At 36.9% G+C, this 18869-nt stretch overlaps 1 protein-coding gene across 1 annotated transcript; it reads right to left on the bottom strand.

Moving 5' to 3' along the window:
* Positions 1–1993: 1993 nt before the first annotated feature.
* Positions 1994–17400, bottom strand: CTCFL (CCCTC-binding factor like). Its single transcript, XM_074843570.1, is given in 13 exon segments — positions 1994–2016; positions 2802–2881; positions 3491–3537; positions 3730–3923; positions 6187–6311; positions 7100–7278; positions 7923–8083; positions 9872–10021; positions 11315–11459; positions 13408–13541; positions 14023–14193; positions 15870–16083; positions 17044–17400. Coding segments are annotated over 13 exon segments (1980 nt in total).
* Between the last annotated feature and the right edge of the window lie 1469 nt (positions 17401–18869).

Genomic DNA, 18869 nt, shown 5'->3' with positions numbered 1-18869 from the left:
ATCCTCTTTCCTGGCAGCAGTGACTACACTTTGTGGTGACACTAGGACTTACTACCCTGCTAAGGAAAAAAAAAAAGCTACAAAGAACTCTTTTTATATAGACCTGGCACGCACAACATCATGAGCAAGATACCTCACCAGGGCAAGACTACGACAAAAAAATCAAAGCACCTTTGGCATGCATTTGCTCTGCTGCCTGCTTCAACAGAAGTGAACATGTACTGCCATCTTCAGGGAGCTCCTCTAATTACCTCATCAGCCATCAGCTCGCAGCACAATGCTTAATTACACGCTCTCATGCAAGCACGCCTTCCAACTTACAGCCCCACTCCTGCTGACAATAGCTACTTTTCTTCCTCTCCTTGGCAGATTCTAGGATTTTTTGGGGAACAATTCAAAGTTTCAGAAGACAATTCATTCTAATCGATTCATCAAAATGTACTTACTTTTGCAGCCTCATATGCCACCTATCAGCATCATTGAAGTTACTGTGCTTCAAGGTCTCAGTTATATTATAGAGACTTATCAGTAAAAATGTATCCAAAGTACTGTTTTCACTCTTTCTCTGCTTTTATCTACTGGGTATGATGTGTTACATGTGCCTGTGCAGAAACTGTACTTCTCCTCACACATTAACTATTTAAAGCGTAGACAATTTCTGCTTGCAGAGGAAACTCAGAACGCATGCTACCTCTTATGTAGGAATCTTTTCCAAATAACTGGATTATCTGAGAACAGTGTTAAAGAATACTATAGAATACTTCAGTATTATCTGTTTCATGATATGAAACATTCCCATATATTTAACAACTCCTCCATTATTAGTAAATTGTAATATTTTAAAATTGGCATCTGTTCAGGACATGTACTGTTTTAAAAGATAGTAATACACGCGTACTGGTCTAAAATACATGAATAATATCATTAAATTATCCCTCTAAAATAAACATCTGAAAGCCATAGTAATGCAAATTCTTAATCATGAAGTTAAAAACCACGAGACCACTAGGAATGACTCCTGAAGAGGTCAAAGCATTCTTTCTTGATTTCCGAAAGGACCCATTTCTAGCTTCTAACTACTTAAATAATCATTTTGCAAGTTCAGAGAGAACAAGATCTTTCATTACATTCATATTCCACTTTATGTAGTCTGATTTTTACTTGTCAGCACAAAATGAGTCAGCTGTGTTATTAACAATTCAAATGAACAATATATATTGAGAAAATTGATCAAGTCGTTTATACAACTTCTAAAATGAATTTTAATAAAGAAATCTGCTGCTTAGAATTTATGACACAAATGGAAACAGCACAAGAATGAAGTCAACATTATTTAAGCAATTATCATTGACAAAAGTATCCTTAAGTCCTGTGATTGATAAGGCAGCCAGAACAAATTATTAACTTACTAAAACTGGATAAATATTACCATTATGAAAACGGACACAAAACAATAATTATGAACTTTTATTAAACACTCAAATAACACCATTATAATGGAAGGAGGACAAAACCAATGGGCAATTTCGATGAATTCAGATACGTTGACTTCTCAGTGACTGCTAGAAGCATACACTACAAAGCTGAATGAGGTCTTTATTACCAAAGTGATAATTCCTGGTCATATATTTGATTAGGCTGATTGATTAAGGTCTTGATGAGGCCTTTTAGTGTACAGTGGTCTGTATCTTCTAAAATGGAATCATTTACTCTTGTAAGACAGCAAGTGTCTCTCACTAACATCCTTATCTCCTCGCCATGTGCATGGAGATACTTAAGACACCACGAGACAGTTAAAGCTCCTAAGCCCACCATTGGTTTGGGTCACATTAACAGCAGAACAGCTGCTGAATTAAAAAAGTCATCCTAGTAGAACAAGCATGTAGACATCAAGTATAGGGTAAAGCTGTTCATTTAATATACTAACTGGCAAAAACTATGCTTTCATTTTTAACAGACTTTTCAAAGTAACAGAAGTTAAAAGTTCCAGTCTTTAGATCTCACACTGCAGTTCACCTGGAATGCACAGCACACAGCAGAATTTACTGCCCCTGATCATATCAGCATAACTAGCAAACACAGCTTACTCAACATGCAAACCCAAACGATTTTATACTGGTCGAATTCTGTATCATATTTATAATGAGGTTAAAGACAGATGTTAATCTTGAAATTAGGATAAGGGTTTGGCATTTTAATTAAAATTATTTACTTGTTACATGACCTGATAGCAAAATTGGCTAGTAAAGCTAGTGCTTATTTATAATGAAACGTAACATAAGAATAGCAGCATTAAAGATGAATATTTTAATAGTATTTAAGATTTTATGAACAGGCTTCCAAGTATTAATTATAAATGACAAAAAAAAATGAGTGAACACTACATAAATGGCAATTGCAATAATTGTAACTAATCATAAAAATCAATAGTACTTACTGTAATTACTCTAAGTATAGTAATTATTAATTAAGAAGTAAAGCCAGTAGTTCTTATAACCTAAAAAAAGTTAGGTAATTGTATTTGACAGTTAAAATTTCTCTGATTCTTAAATGTACTATAAACATGAACTTTCCTAAATAATACAAGTGTGCTTTATTGAAGACCTAATTAAAATCAAAGTCATGGGTGTATTTTGGATCTAGTGCTAAATGTATGATCACAACCTTACATGGAAACACTTGCAATAAGGCTATTTAAAGGGGAAGGAGGGGGGAACAAAATAGCTACCACCTGCACTCAAAAAATAGTCAGCTGAAGGTGACAGAAAGTTACGCATTCCCAGAAAGGGGTGGCCCCGCACACTCTTCTGACACCAGCACACTGCTGCTTGCTGCTGCTTCATTTTTGTCATGCAGCTCTATGTCTGTCCAGCTAACTGATCTGACCAAAACAAAGACAAAAGATTAGTTTCTATTCAGATCTGCATGCTGATCCAACTCACCCTACGGCCATATGGTTGCTAGAGCTGAAGTAAGATGGAAGAAAGAAAATTATGCCCAGGACATGGGGAAAAAGACAGAACAGGCAGCATCATCCAGCTGTGAAACCATAACCCGAAGCTTGCAGGAACTTAATACTGCAACAAGCCAAAAAGGGATCTACTTCTACCACCATTTTCCACGCTCATGTAAAACTGAAGGAACTCTTCTGAAGATAATGACTTTATACCTATCGAAAACCACTGGGAAAAGAGAATGGAGCTAATAACATTAATTACTAGAAGTATGGGGCATAAACCCCTGTACTTTTTTAGCACAAAACTGTATTTTAGCATTGTGAATTTTATTAGAAACAAACCTGTTTACAGAAAGATTTAGTAAATGTTCCTTGCATTAAAAAATCATTGCCTTTCATGTGCTCACCTCAGGAAAGTATAACTAGACTGAAGTTCATGCAGCTCTCAATTCTATAGAGCTACTGAGGAATAAATTTGCTTCAGATCAGTATGAGTAAATCTGGAAGAAAAATTAAATGCAAGGTGAAACAAACCTATCTACTTTTTCATATATTACTCTGAAATTAGCTTTTTCTTCATTCTGTATGTACACATATGTAACAAAAGAGGTGAAGGTTCCCTACAACTTTCACACTTCAGCAATGTTATTTAGGTTACGCAGCAGAAATTGCAAGAAGAAAAATGAGCACAGAAGGGCTTCAACAGCATTCAACCAGCACCTTTTCCAACTTCCTAACTGGACACAGTTACACACTTCAAACTAGTCAGTTACAACCAGTGAAAACAAGGAAGACCAGAGTCTGTTTGTGCATTTCTTGTCCATCATGTTGAGAATCATTTCACAAGTCATTTCTGTTTTCTGTTCTCTTGGCACTACTGTTTCTATTCTGTCTAAAACAGGAACAATCTCACTGGTACAATGTTCATTTTTCACAGTGGAGACATCCTGGGCCAATTCCAGATCAACTTTGAAAAAAAAAATTAAATATTGTGATGATTAACCAGAAAAACAAGTATTTCAATAAATTTAACAAATAAGCAATTTAATTTAGTGGACAAAATACTGCCAATATATAACAACAGTGTATCTTTTATCTTACAGTTTATTTGGAGAATGAATATATTTTATGTTGAATATTAACATTCCAAGCCATGTTAGTGAGTAGAACCCACAGTATTCTTATCCCAGGAAAACTAAGCATTATTTAACTGGAAATTTAATTCTCCTATACATGCATTCTCTTTTTTAATTATTAGTAACAGCAAATCATTGACAGCACCAGTCACACAAGAAATGATTTGTAAAGCTACATACAGAATCCCACAGGCCCCTGCACGTTGTGCAAAAAGTGGACAGTGATACATGTACTTGCAAATGTCAACTCTGAGAAAAAACCTTCTGGACACAGCACAGAAATTTCTAATATTTGTGTGAGTCAAAAAATGGACTGAGTATCTGCCTGAACAACATCTAAAGACACATTATCTTAGCTCTAGAAAATCAAGCTTTCAGATGAAGGTATCTGCAAGATATCAAAAAAATTGTTTGCACGTAGAAAAACATTAATAAACAGCAAAATCTACTTATTGCAAAAACATAAACACTGCAGCTGTAACATTTCTTTCTAACCATACCATTACAGCCTTACCAGTGAAAATAGAAGTGTCAATGCTAATGTAAACTCAGCTGCTAATATATATTCATTAGATTCAGAAAAGCTCCATTTCTTCTTCTCACTATGTCAAATTTTATCTCAGTGTCACTGGCCAGAAATCAGCATAGATACAATCTGATATACCAAAATGTAAGGTTTTAGGACACCTAGACCTTAGATATATCTCCATTCTTGTCTCTTATTCCAAAAAAATCACCTGAAGAATCCTATCAAGGAGACTACTATGGCTTTCAAACAGCATCTGGGAAGCAGAGGGGCAAAACATGACAGGATATTCTGGTCAGGCTATTTTTTTGGCCCTGGTGGCGACCTCAGAAACGTATGACCAGCTCTCACCCTGCAACGGTGCAGAGATTCAGCATTAGATCAAACAGACAAAGGGAAGGCAGGATGCACGAGGATACAGGGTTCCTGCCCATGGACTGACCTAACTGAGTATCGTATATTGTGCTTTGTCTAATTCAGCAGAAATGCACATCAACGAAATTATGAGCAGACACCTCTGGGTCAAACAGACTGTAAGGTGAAACTGCTAGAATATTACTACACATGTGGTGACAGGCTAAGATTTGAAAGAATAAAAAAAATTACTTTGTATGTTTTTAAAGTTGCAAATAAGATTAAACATAAATGATTGTATCGGGAATGTACTAGTGTAACCCAGACAGAAAAGGCACTTCACTTATTGCTGTGTAGTTCTTGCCGACAAGACATCAACTGACCAATTGTCTATCGTTTCGGCATGCCAAAACCTGGACTTACTCACTTTCTGGGAATCTTAACCTAATGAGAAAAGATGAGGAAGCAGAAGGAAGAGATGGAAAGATATAAACTATGGGCCATCTTTTGGTTTATACTGAAGTTTACAAAATAAATGCTCAGTGCTCAAGAGCCATCCACAATGAGTAACACTAAGTAATTATAAGCGAGTTTGTGATTACAAAGACATGCTGAACCAAGAGCTCTATAAACTGGCCTGATCACCTCTGCAGTACAACAGAAGCATGACTCTAGCTACTTAAATCAGTAGCATTTTTATTATTATTTGATCACTATCTGGTCTGAGAGAAAGATGAACAATTTCTTTATTAAGATGTGCTAGATCTTTTGTGATTAACATGCAATCTGAGTTCTGAAATTGAAGTTTTCCATCTAGAATGCATTAAAGCAGTATAAATCATGAGCTCTTAAGAAAACTCACTATGGCTCAACTCAGTAATGATGTGTTTCATCCTCCTTTATAAAAGCAAAGGGAATTTGTAAAAAGGAAAAGACAAACACATTTGTAAGCACTGCTAAGCACGGAGTTTAGGAAGAGGTCTGCAGGAGCAAGGGAACAGAAGCCCCAGAATGGGTACCTGAGTAATGACCCAACTCAGATGACAAGGATTTCTGACACACAGTAAAGACTGTTCTGAAGTATTCTTCCATTATTAGCACTTAAATTAGCTTCATTGTGAAACAGTAATTAAACAGCAGGGGAGATTCACTGCCTTAGCCTTTTATTCTTGATTCTAATTTACATGATTAAATTCTACTTATTCGCTGATTACCTTCTTGCTCAACACGCTTTGGGTTCTCACGGGTTTTATTTTTGCCCTTGCTTCTTTTTCTGGGTGTAGCAGTTTTTGCCCTCACCAATCCACAATTTTCAGCATGCTTATTCATATTATTTTGTTAGCATAATGAAGCATAAATATATGAATCAAATATTAATGTATGTAAGCAATTTAACACACACACAAAAAACAAATATGGTTCTGACTGACAAATTTTGGAACGCTAAGTGAAAGGCTGACTTAGTTAACAACCTCCATAAAACTCCTGAAGATTTTCCAGAATACATATTAGAATTCTGCTTTAAAGGAACATTGCCATTTGGTGGGTATAAAATCAAATTTATCATTTTCTGGTTCCTGAATAAGCAATAAAGTTTTACATGTAAAATCTGTATGTGGAAAAAAGGTTACATTTACTGTAGAAGTGTGCACAGTTAACCCAAAACCAGAGATATGTTCTCACCGCATCTGGTTTTGAAGAAGTGAATAATAATTTCTTATTTTCCTTGCTGAAGTGGTCCTAGAACTCTTTCACTTCAATTATCTTTCCAAGTTCTTTTATTTGTCTTAAAATTCACACCTCCATACTGCCTTTTTATTTGTTTTAAGATGAATACTGTATTAAACAGTAACTTCAATACTGGATTGTACAAACCAGTACCAACCCTGAAAATATGATGTGGCAGATATTTTCTACCTAAACAGGAATACTATAAAGTTCTTTATTAATCCCCCAATTTGAGGTTTGGGAGAGAAAACAAACAAGTTGTGCTGGCTTAGCATTAAGGAGTTAACATTCCAGCCAGTACACTAGTTTTTACTCTCAGTCCTTCGTGACAATACAATCTGCAACACTTAGCTAAAGATAACTTCACTGAGATTCCTTAAAAGGAAATATCTTACCCAGAGTGAATAGCCCTTACCACATTTAGGGCATTCATAAGCTGTAGGCTTAATATTAGAATCATGGTGCTTCCTAAAGTGAAGACTGAGAAGCTGCTCCTGTTGAAAGCTTTTGTTGCAGCACAAGCAAGTGAAGGGCTTCTCACCTGTATGGGTTCGTTTATGTACAATTAAGCATTGTTCCTGAAACAAAGAAAATATCTGTAACGTAACTACCCAGCTCTATGACACGTGTTCAAAAAAAATCACAGGCACACAGAAAAGCGCAAGGATGTTGCACAGACTCCTTAAATATCCTTCACTGTACGCAGATGCCGCAGAACACGTTGGGATACTGCCCACTGACTCCGAGAAGGTCAGAGGTTTTCCTCCTAACCTTATTAAGGTTAGCAGAGAAAATAATCAGAATGGAGCAACGGTATATTCCAAAATATCGAGGCCAAAGCAATGCTATCCTAAATGTATTTAAAATAAAATTTTCAGTTCAGACTGAATTTATTCTGTGACACTGCTGAAAATCACATTTAGGTGCAAATAGTATATTTTGTTCTCATCACAATGTCACTGAAAGTGATTGCTCTTACTTTATGCTTCTAAGCAGGTCACATACAAAAGATTTATCAAGAAGATAGCTTCAGACTTTCCAGCATTTCAATTTTACTGTTTATTTGTGAACCATTTATCTTGCAAATAAATATAACTACACTATTTTAGTTAGATTGCAGTCACGGAAGTTTTTATCTTAAGGTAAATATAACTGCAAAGCCAACCCCACCTTGCCAAGCTATCAATTGAATAAGCAAGAATTTTTCAGTGAATTTAAATACCTGCATACATGCGTAGCTGCACTGATCACATTTGAATCTTTTTTCATTTCTATGAATCTTCTTGTGCTGAATAAAAGCAGAGTGCTCATGAAAAACAGCTTCACAGTAACTGCATTTAATTGCCACTGCCATGTAGGAATGCAGATTTCTCAAGTGGATACCTGAACAGTTATTAAAAGCAATTAATTTTAATGGTAACTTTTTGATTTCCACAATTCTGAACAAGAGTTAGACTGTGCATACCCCTGAGTAATGCACACATTGTAGAGGAAAACATAAAAAAGAACCTTCTGTGCTCTCTGCAATAGGGGTAAAATCACCAAATAGGCAATTTTTCAAATTAGTTTAAGATAACTAAAGTTGCAGCAAGATGTTGTAACTTTCCAGCGAAATTAAGCAGTTAAAAGCCTAAATCTTACTGACTTCAATGGAAATCATTTAACAAATCAAATCCTTTAAAAAACTCAGGTAACTGCCTGCTTTTGTCTATACACAAAAAATAATTTGAAAATGCTATACAAGGTAGTATTTACCATATTAAAATGAAAAGTGCAAAAATACATGAACAAAGAAATTGTATATATGTAACAATTCCACTTCTACATTCACATACATAATAGACTTCAATGGGATCTTTATTTTAAAATATAAACAGATGCTAAAGGCATCTTTGTATGTCTAAATATTTTTTTAATATAGCTTTTTCAGATATTTCTAGAAACTTAAAATTTTATATAGGTTTTTTTGGTATCAGTCAGCTATATTGCCTCAAATACAGTAAATATGCTATATTTCTAATGCACTGATTTACTAATGAAACTCTCATCTGTACAAAACCATTTTCTTGAAAAGAAGATTAATTTACATGTGAAATGTATGACTAGGGACAACTTTTACTGGTACTTGAAGCAAGTACTGTTCCAAACAAGAGTGGTTAAATTTAGTATATAACATTCCCAGAAAATCACGATGGCTTATATTTCAAGAACTGTCATTTGTAGAAGGAAAAATTTTAATTTATATTTTCAGTTACAATTATAAATTTTTATTTTCAGTATCAACCTGTATGTATATCAGTACTGTTTGATACTGTTGGCAAAGCAAAAAATTCCATTATCTGCATAAAGAATGAAGATGAATTCATGTTCAGAATTCATTCTGTTCTTTGCATTCTGGGAAAAGACCCCAACTAACTAAGAGACATTTGAGCTTACTGTATCACCTTCAATGTTTCATGAGTGTTATATAGCCAAAAAATAATCTCTGATATTGATGTAATAGAATTTAGAATTCTAAGAGTTTTGAATGCTTGAAGCATAGTAAAACCATTGTCTGCTGGACTGGTGAAGTCAAAAGTTAACTTGCGCTTTACTAACTAATGCAATTACATGTATTTCTTTAAATTACAAGGACAATGCGCTCAGCAACTAAACACACAGTACAATTTTAGATTAAGAGGTAAAAGCTGATTTGGTATGCAAAAAACCATATATACTAAAACATGCAATCTATTTTAGTTTCTCGTATGCTAGACGCATATACACATTTCAACTAGAGCTGAGAAAGAAACAGAACGTGAGAACTGAAATGGGTTTATACAGATCTGACCATTTTCTGTGGCTTTGAGGAAAAAACTTTTCAGTACAACCTGGACATATATTTTTGTGAGATACCTTCTTACTGAAAAACAGAAGGTCACTATGCCACCAGTATTGAACCAAAAAAGTGCTACTTTGCATTTTAAACAAATTAAAACATCAACCACAAGATGTCACCACATCTCCTTGCAGGAGGAACTTACCTGTAAAACAATAAATATATTTCCCATAGAAAAATTCTGCAATGATATGAAGTCATATATATTTTGTATCATTGTAAGCAGTGAAAATTAGAGATTTCACCTCTAATTATCTCTACATTTAATTTTCAATTTTTTCCTTTAAACTCACACAGGTCACTTTTTTGTGCAATAAAGATACTACAATGTGGACACTGTTATTTTGGCACATTTTCTCCATGCTTCTGTAACATATGGATTTTCACAGTACCACTTTGAGTGAATTTGGCCTGGCAAACATAACATTCATAGGGTTTTTCACCTATAAAAAACATATTAAAATAACATATACTTAGAAACTCTACTTATCTGATACAAATTCAAAATTCCCACAGATCTCAACACCCATGTTCTAACAGCAACAGTCTCCAGACCAACCAAAATGTTACTATTAGTTGACAATGCACAAAAGGCTAAATAAGTTTATGTAAGTTGACATAGCTGATTACAACGCAAAAACTTAGCTTCCAGAATCCGCAAACTGATGAAGCATAAAGCCATTAATATTATTCTAAACTATTAATAAAGAATTATTTTTAATTAACTTCTATTCTGTCTTGAGTGTACAAAAATGCAGAATTATCCTCAAATGTGCCAGGAAAGAAAGTTAACAGCTGTAACAACATCATGATAAAAGTGATTCAACACCAGCCATTGACAATGGTGGAAAAGAAAGCCGTAAATTATCTTCTTGCCTTTCTTCCCCAAAAAGTCACATCAAGTGTGAATATCATCAAAAATTACAACACTGTCAATTGACAGAGTCTAATAAGAGAGAAACAGCTAGAGCTGAGGACGCAACATGCACACAGATTTTGAACCAACTTCAGACTGGTTCTGTGGACTAAGTCCCTACCCCTCTGGATAACTCTTGGACTTTTCTGTTTGGACTCTTCTGTTGACTCTCATTAAAAAAGAACTCGGTTTAATTGCACCAAACTGCCTCAAGATACAAACCAAAGCATGACAAGTGGGGATATCTGGAAGACTTGATTCAAACCACAGTCTCACACTCTCAATTCAAACTAAAACACTCATCATAACATACATTACATATCATAATTATGCTAAGTAAAACCCTGAAGTATATGATAGATACTAACTGCCTTCTCAGAAGGCATGCACATTACAGAGCCATGATCAGAATGCGCTGCTTTCAATGTCAAAACAATTTAATTCTTTGCTGACCAAATTCATTACTAGCAATTTGGGGCCACAACAATGTCTATGTTTTGAACAGACATTTTAAACTCTCACATCAGATATATCTCCACATAAAATTAACTAATTGAGAAATAAAAGTGCCAACTTGATCCGCAGAAAACAAGACCACATAAGTATTTTTCTAGTATAAAAAAAGTTTAGGAAGAACATACAGACAGTAACTACTAGCACTGCACAGCTAGACTTCCAACAGCCATATCCAGAAAAGTGAAAGACAACACCTTTTCAGGCATGTTTTTACTCAAAATCACAAATGAAAAAAGTGCTAATTTTAGAGTCTGAAAATAGTTCACTCTAACTCTATGAGTGTTAAGTGCCTAAGGACATAGACTTGATCACTACATCAGAGTCCTATCTGAATGAGTTACCATGTGCCTTTTCAGTTTATAAGCATCTTTGCTAGTGTAACTGCAAAGGTCACAGGCATAAGGACGCTCTCCTGTGTGTGAGCGAGTATGTCATTTCTTTTTGCTTGCCTAGTATAAAAATAAGAAATTTTCTGCAGTAACATTTACATTAGGGACATAATCAATTAATATATAAGAAATTTTACAAAATATATCTATTGCAATTTTTAATATTTCATCAGTCCCAGAATTAGTGCTCTCCCGCTCCGCCTCTTTTTTCCTGTGCAATGAGCCCGTTGTGGGTTTAGGTAACATTTCTGCACTCTTTCCCCAGATGATCTTACTTCCATGTTTAGTGTAAACATAAACAAAATAAGACATTTTATAATAAGAACATAAAAACTAGAATTTTAAAATCAGCTGAAGGGGATACCTACTACCTTCAGGGTACTTGGATATGCCAAACATAAAATTCTTTGAAAATACTCAGGAAAATAAATGAAAGACCAAACTCATTAACCAAAGCCTTTATTCACCTTCAAGTCTTCAAGCACTTTCATCGCAAAAGTTTAATTCATTCTACTTTTTTTTACTGTTCTTGTGATATGTTCTACATAAATATTGTAGGTACGCAAACTAAAATTAGGAGTTACCTAATGATCAATTCCTCCATTTATAAACATACTTAACGAATTCACTGCTAGATCCATTCAAACCTACATAAATAAACCTACACTTAAATAAAATTAAACATGATAACCAATCTTTGCTATACAAAAGTAAAATCATATGCATGGTATTACTAGGGAACTCTTTCAGCTCTCCTCATTCAGGTAGAGCTTACAGTAATATTTGTGAGAGCTCTGCAACAGCAATGAGTACTGAATACTTCCTTATCAAACCAAGAGAAAGAATAGGATACTTTAATATAAACTGACAAGGTTTTTAAAGATGCAAGCTATCCAAAATCTAATTAATAAGATAAGGTACGTGGAATAAAGTTCAGGCTTGCTTACAGCTTTAGATATGGACACAGCACATAAAAAATTTAGATACTGAATATCCACTAAACTGTGACAGTGATTCAATCATAGGTGACTGAGTGATTCAATCATAGGTACATGACTGAAAGACTATTTTTTCCAAGTGAACCCTTAGGCAGCCTCTAACTTTTTTATTTCTAGATTAAGAAAATTTCAATCCTGTAAAAAAACCAAACATCATCAAGTGTATAAACACAATACATGAGCTTCATTGCAGACATTAGCCAGTCTTGTCCTGCAGGATATGGAATGAAGAATAAAGGAGGACCAAGTATGCTTCTGTAGGATCAAATTCACACAAACGTATTGCCTAGCAGCAATTCTACTATAATTAAAAAAAAAAAAACACCTTAAAATGTAACTAGTTTTAAACAGCTAAATAACTGTACAAATACTAATTTGAAGCAACTCATAAATATTACTACATGGACAAAGTAAGGATTCAAGGATTTCAGATTACTTGTTCTTTTTCTGAGGGGTGATGGGGATGAAAAGATGTGCATACAAACAAAATGCATGTCACTACAAAGCTTTAGTAACCAGCTATCTTGCAGTCGTACTGCAGTCACACAGCGGAGCAGTTCAACCCATCAGAGTGGTCCAAGGCCATTAGCAGAGCCTGGAGGTCTTTGCTTCGATGTTATTATACAAGGGCCACTGGTTCCTGGGATCCAGCAGATATCCTGACCTTTACGGTCTCTACAGTCCTTTTTCACAGTACCGAAGCATTACAGCAACCACACGTTTGGCAGTTCCTCCCAATTCAGAATGCATATATCCACCCACATCACAAGCCAAGTATTAATACCGTAGTGTGACATCTGCAACTACCTCTATAATGTATTAAGTTGACCTCCTATAGAAATCTGACAATAATCAAGGATGATATAGTCAGTACAATATATGCACAGGAAGGTCCCAATTTAGTAGAAACTTCTCGAGGTTAAAAATCTGCGCAAAAATGTTGTAACTAAAACCTTAGTATGTGAAAGCTTACAAACCCTCCCAAAAGATTCAGTTAAGGCTGTGCTTACTTCTACACAAGAATATTTACACAATGAACACTTGAAACGTTTTTCTAAAGTATGCTTGTAATGCCTATGTCGTGAAAGCTCACCACTGGTCACAAATGCCGTATCACAGTCACTGCGTTTATAGGGTCTGGTCCCTGTAAGAATACACCGTTTCTTAGAATTTTATTTAACACCACAGCAGTATGATTTGTCTGCCTTAAATCAACATGCACAATTTTTTAATAGAACCTCTTCGAGATTCTGAATTTTTATATACAATAAAGGTACACTGTAAGTTTATTATAAACACGATTTATCAATTTGCTTCATATGGTTATATAGCAAAACGAAAACATCACAAAAAATTCTATTATGCACGCAGGAATCAGACACAACTGAAGTCAAAATTCAGTTGACAAAAATTTTTAGAATGGTATTTAAAAAAATAAAATGACTACATACACTGAGAGTTACTAACTACAGACCATGTCTTTTTAGTGTGGAACACCAAACAAAATCAGAGAAACTTCTGAGCACAAAATGATCACAGAATACAGCTTTAAGACAAAGTAATTTGCCTGTTAATTAAATTTTGCAGACAACATGTGAAATGAAGTATTTTCACACATTAGATACCTGTATGTACATTCACATGGTTATGCAGGAGAGTAACTGTACAAAAAGCCTTAAGGCAGAGGTGACACACATGACGTTTCTCATCAGAATGGGTTTTCAGATGATGCTCAAGACTTGATATGCTGAGTGTGGTGAACGTGCACAAACCACAGCTGAAAACTGCTTTTTCTCCTGTGGGAACAAAGACATATTTAGATCGTGCAAGCCACAAAATAATGACTACTTTTTCAAAAAATAGTACCAATTCCAACACAGTTCCTCTAACTTGGGTAAAACTACTTCATACTTCTACGTAAAAGAACTTGAAAATACATTACAAAAAACCAAGCTGTCAGAAATTATTGTATCTATTTAAGACTTAAGTGATTTGCCCAAAAAATAGTGCCATGTGTTAGTCATACAGTTTAGAACCTAATCCCAGGAAACCTCACTCCTAGCCTAGCTCTCACCTCCAAGACAGGATGAAACTTCCTCTCTTGCTAGCATCATTAAGACATGGTTTATCAAGGCACTTACAACCTGTGCAACACATTTCTTGATGACAACTGTATAATTAGTACTAAGTAAGCTTGTTCAAAGATTTGAACATGGCAGGTTAAGCTATTCTCAGCTTTCTGGTAGTGCTGAATCCATAAAGTGTATGTAAAAAAACATCATGATGTAAAAACCTCTTTAAAATTATTAGTTGAATTTGAGGAAAAAAAGATCAATTCCTTGAAGAAATCACAGGATAAAATTATGCTTTTTGGATTACATAACATTTCCAAGTTCATGGCACAGCAGTAATGAATTTCTTTTGAGCTTAACAAGTTAAGAGTATATGTGCAACACTTTCAGTTTTGAAGAAGATTTGAAACTGCGAAATGGCAAATACGTCATATTTGAAGAGCCTTTCCAGAACAGTTGTCTCAGCTCCCAAGTGCACTCTCTGTAATGATTTTCATGCTGAGACCAAAATGTATTTTATACAATGCTTTATACCACACAGAGATGTGCAGCTAACACTTCAATAACAGCAAACAAAAACACTTTATTATTTATTCATTGTGGATTCATGCCCACACAAAAGAACATTGTTAGATTTGTTAAAGCTGCTCAAATATGCTTCCTATAAACACAGTAACTAAAACAAGGACATTAACTATTTGTAAAATAGCCGTACTTTAAACAACCTCAGGCAAGATACCTTAATATCCAGATACTATGAAACACACATTTACAGACTCTTCAACATTACTGATGTCATCCAACTTTTACAGTATACACATACAGTTTCTAGGGAAACAGTTGCTTATACATTCCTTTCTAAATCAATACTTAACTTCTGCAACATACTTTTACGTTTCTAAAATCTTAAATCAGTCATTTTCTGTAACTTAGGTTTTGGGAGATAACTTTTGCCCACTACCTTCAGCCAGCAACTTGGTACCACCCTCTTAAACTCATCCATAAACCCCTGAACAAGCACGTTTTGAAGCTGAATGAGGGAACTAAAAGACTAAGTAAATTACTAGGTTTATTCAAAGGCATTTTATACAGTATTCACTTTGAAACCTCCCTGGAGGTTTCAAATACCACATACTGTTCAAAATACGATTAATTTCTAAATGCCATCCAAAATGTCTCTCCTGAACACACCACAGATGACATCAGCCAGAACAAGTATCTTTTATCACTTATGGCTGAAGGATATTATTCCTTCTTCCAAATTTCCACAGAATGTTAGATTTAACCTAATCTAAACTTAATTAACACTGTGAATATTTAATATAAAATTTCAACCTCACTTCAAAATCTAACTTAACATATGTTATCTAAAAATGAACTACAGTTTATTAACTTTTTACCTTTTTTCTGACGTGGAGCACAAATCTGAAATTTTAGATTCTTGGGATTTCTTGCAACTGTTTGTTCTGATGGGCTTGCATATTCCTGCTCTTTGCCTTCACCGCATGAGTCTGACAAATCATCATTGGCTTTGCAGCTCTGGCTCTTTGTTTCCCCAAGAGTGAAAAGAAGTTCCTTTCCTCCCTCCTCTTCAGATGGGGTCAGTTGCTGGACCTGATTTTCAAACACATCATTATCTCTGTAAATCTATTTTAAAAATAAAACACTTTACAACTTCCTTAATCAAAGGTAGTAGCTAGTGGCAAAATAACGGAGCTATCAACAAAATACAAGCTACTAATTAATTTTGATTTTCAGCCTTAAAAGTGATGGGCAAAACGGCAACAAAAAATTGGCATTTAACATACAGCATCCTAACTGGGAAGTGAACAATTACTAAAACTGAGCCCTAACTCTTCAAAATTTTATATAAAATTTTAGAGCATCATTTTAAGATTACAGCACTGAGAACACAGAAACTTATATCCTCATTTTTTAAAAATTTAATTTCAGTACATTTACCTTTTAAAAGAAATTACGAGACAGTATGCTCTCAGTGTTTTACTAAACTAATATAGGACTTCTGCAGCCTAATTGCAATGCTTTCTTTGTCATGTGGCAATTAACAAGGCTGTGATACCTTTTGCATTAGATAAATATGACCATACCTCAGAAATTATCTAGGGTGGCACATGAGTTTTAAAAGAAAAAGAAATTATTATAAAACTAATAGGATAAATACCAATGTTTGCATGTCCTTTTAATAAAATGCATTTCAAATGAGACCATATTACACATCCAGCTTTAACAACAAGGACTACAGTACTGTACTAATTCAGGAGAAGGGAAATTGTCTAAAGCTACTTAAGAGATTTAGGCTGTCAAACCAAACAGCACCAAACTGAAGAACTGAATTTAAAAACTTGTCTGAATTTCAATAGGTTGGTCATCTAGAAAGGCTAAATTTTTGCCTTTTTAAACACGGGATGACATTATAAAAAGCTGTACAAAGGATTAGATACTTAAGTCCAACAAATCTGAAAGCCTAGAAAAAGTAGTATTAAAGTCATAACCAAATCAGTGTGGTAGTACAAGCTAACGTATCACCATCTTCTCCACATCCAGAACTTGTACCTCAATCAGTAGCATGTCTGGTGGTTTCTCTGTTGGCTTGCTTTCTGAACTCTCTGCTTGCCCTTTTTCTTGCAAAACGTTAATCTGCGTCAGCCCTAAGTCATAAAAACCACAGATACCCTCCCGCACACTTCGAGCCGTGCCTGCCGACACACCCTGACCCTGCTGCTCCACCGGCCGCGGCACAACTGCCCCGGCCCCCGCCACCCCCTTCTGCGGGAGGGCAGTTATCTGCCAGACCCCCTCCAAATCCTCTTCCCCTGCCGTCAGACACACTGTCTGTAGTGCCAGCAAGTGTTTTTCACTCTCTTCAGGAGACAGGCACCGCTCTGGGGGGAGACTTGCCCCCGTCCGCATGTCGAGTCCCGCACTGCTGTCACTGGCACTGCTCCTCTCCTTCACTCGGGCTACCCTGTCCCCGTCACACTCTTCTGTCCCCGCTTTTTTCTGCGCCCACGATTTAGATGAAAGGCTCCAGCCGCCCTAAGGCCAAGTACGTTGCTGAGTGAACCTGTTCAAAAGGCGAGGTTTAAAACAAGGCCAAGTCCCAGGCTTTCAAGCCCTGCCTCGCACTCCAGCCCCTGGCCCACCTCGCTGTCCTGCTCGCCCGCGCACCGCCCCCGCCGCCTCACTGCCCACCGCTGCCCGCAGCCCCACTCCCAGCGCCGCCCGGCCGGCCCTCACCCCCCGAACCTCCCCCTGCTCCTCGGCCAGGGGGTCCCCCCACCCCAATCCACCTCACGGCCCCGCAGCGGGAAGGTTCCCACCTGCCGCCCGCCGCTGCGCTCCTCCGGTTGCGGGCGTTCGGGCGGCCCCGGCAGCCGGTGGGCAGCGATGGTGGCCCGTGCACTGCGGCTTCCCCTCAGGGGACGGCGGGCAGAGAAGGGGCTCTATGTCGGGGGGCCCCGTCCCTCTTGTGCACCGCGAGTTGGAAGATGGCGCGCCCCCAGGGAGGAGTCTCCCCCTCAGCCGCAGCCGGGGGCGGGAGACCCACTCGTGAGCAGCGTCTTCCGTGGGGGAGAGCTGGCTTGTCACCTGGTAATTCCCTGAGAGGTGCAAGGGCCTGACACGGGCGAACCTCCCAAGGCCTGCCCGTGCCCGACGCTTAGCAAAGAGCCCTTCCCACAGTGAGGGCACGGCAAGTCCGTGCGGCCCGGCAGCAGGGCCTCCTGTAAAAGCCGCTGCCATTTTGTCACGCTCGAGTCCTAGATGAAGATCTCTCGGTCTTAATTGTAGGCCCTTAACCTTCTGCTCCCACTTGGCTGGAGACCACGGGCTGAGCTCAATTGGTTTCCCCGCTTGCAAAACATTTGAAGTACTTCCCATGTTTCTCTCGCGGAAACACTTCAGCCTGGGTGCCATGGCGCTGGAGTGCTGCTGAAGAGCTGGCTGGCTGCTAGTGCCGCAGCATCGCTTACCCTGGGAGCTGAAGTATTTTACAAAATTGGCTGAAGTACGTTTGCAGAAGCAGTAGAGCCATATATAAGCATCATTACACTATACTTTAGGCCAGGATTGGTTATTCAATGAGAACAAGAAGTTTTAGACTTAAGAGTTCTCCATAGGCATTGTAAAAATGGCTTTGAGGTAACTTGTACAATTTGAGAGACTTAACATTTAATCTTGTGTACCCTTCTAGACTAGCAATTTCCAGCCATCATACATTTTATAAGGCCCACTTACTATTAATACTCTATTGTACACTAGTGCAAAGGACAGATTTGAAGCTTTATCTCTAAATATTAGTTCAGTGCGTTGCAAAGTACAGTACATTGCAAAATGACTATAGCCCAGCGTGGTCCAGATCCTGCTAAACCACGTACTGA

The sequence above is a fragment of the Strix aluco genome, chromosome 17 (genome assembly GCF_031877795.1).
Source record: "Strix aluco isolate bStrAlu1 chromosome 17, bStrAlu1.hap1, whole genome shotgun sequence".
NCBI classification, from domain to species: domain Eukaryota; kingdom Metazoa; phylum Chordata; class Aves; order Strigiformes; family Strigidae; genus Strix; species Strix aluco.
This window is presented reverse-complemented; position numbering and strand designations above follow the sequence as displayed.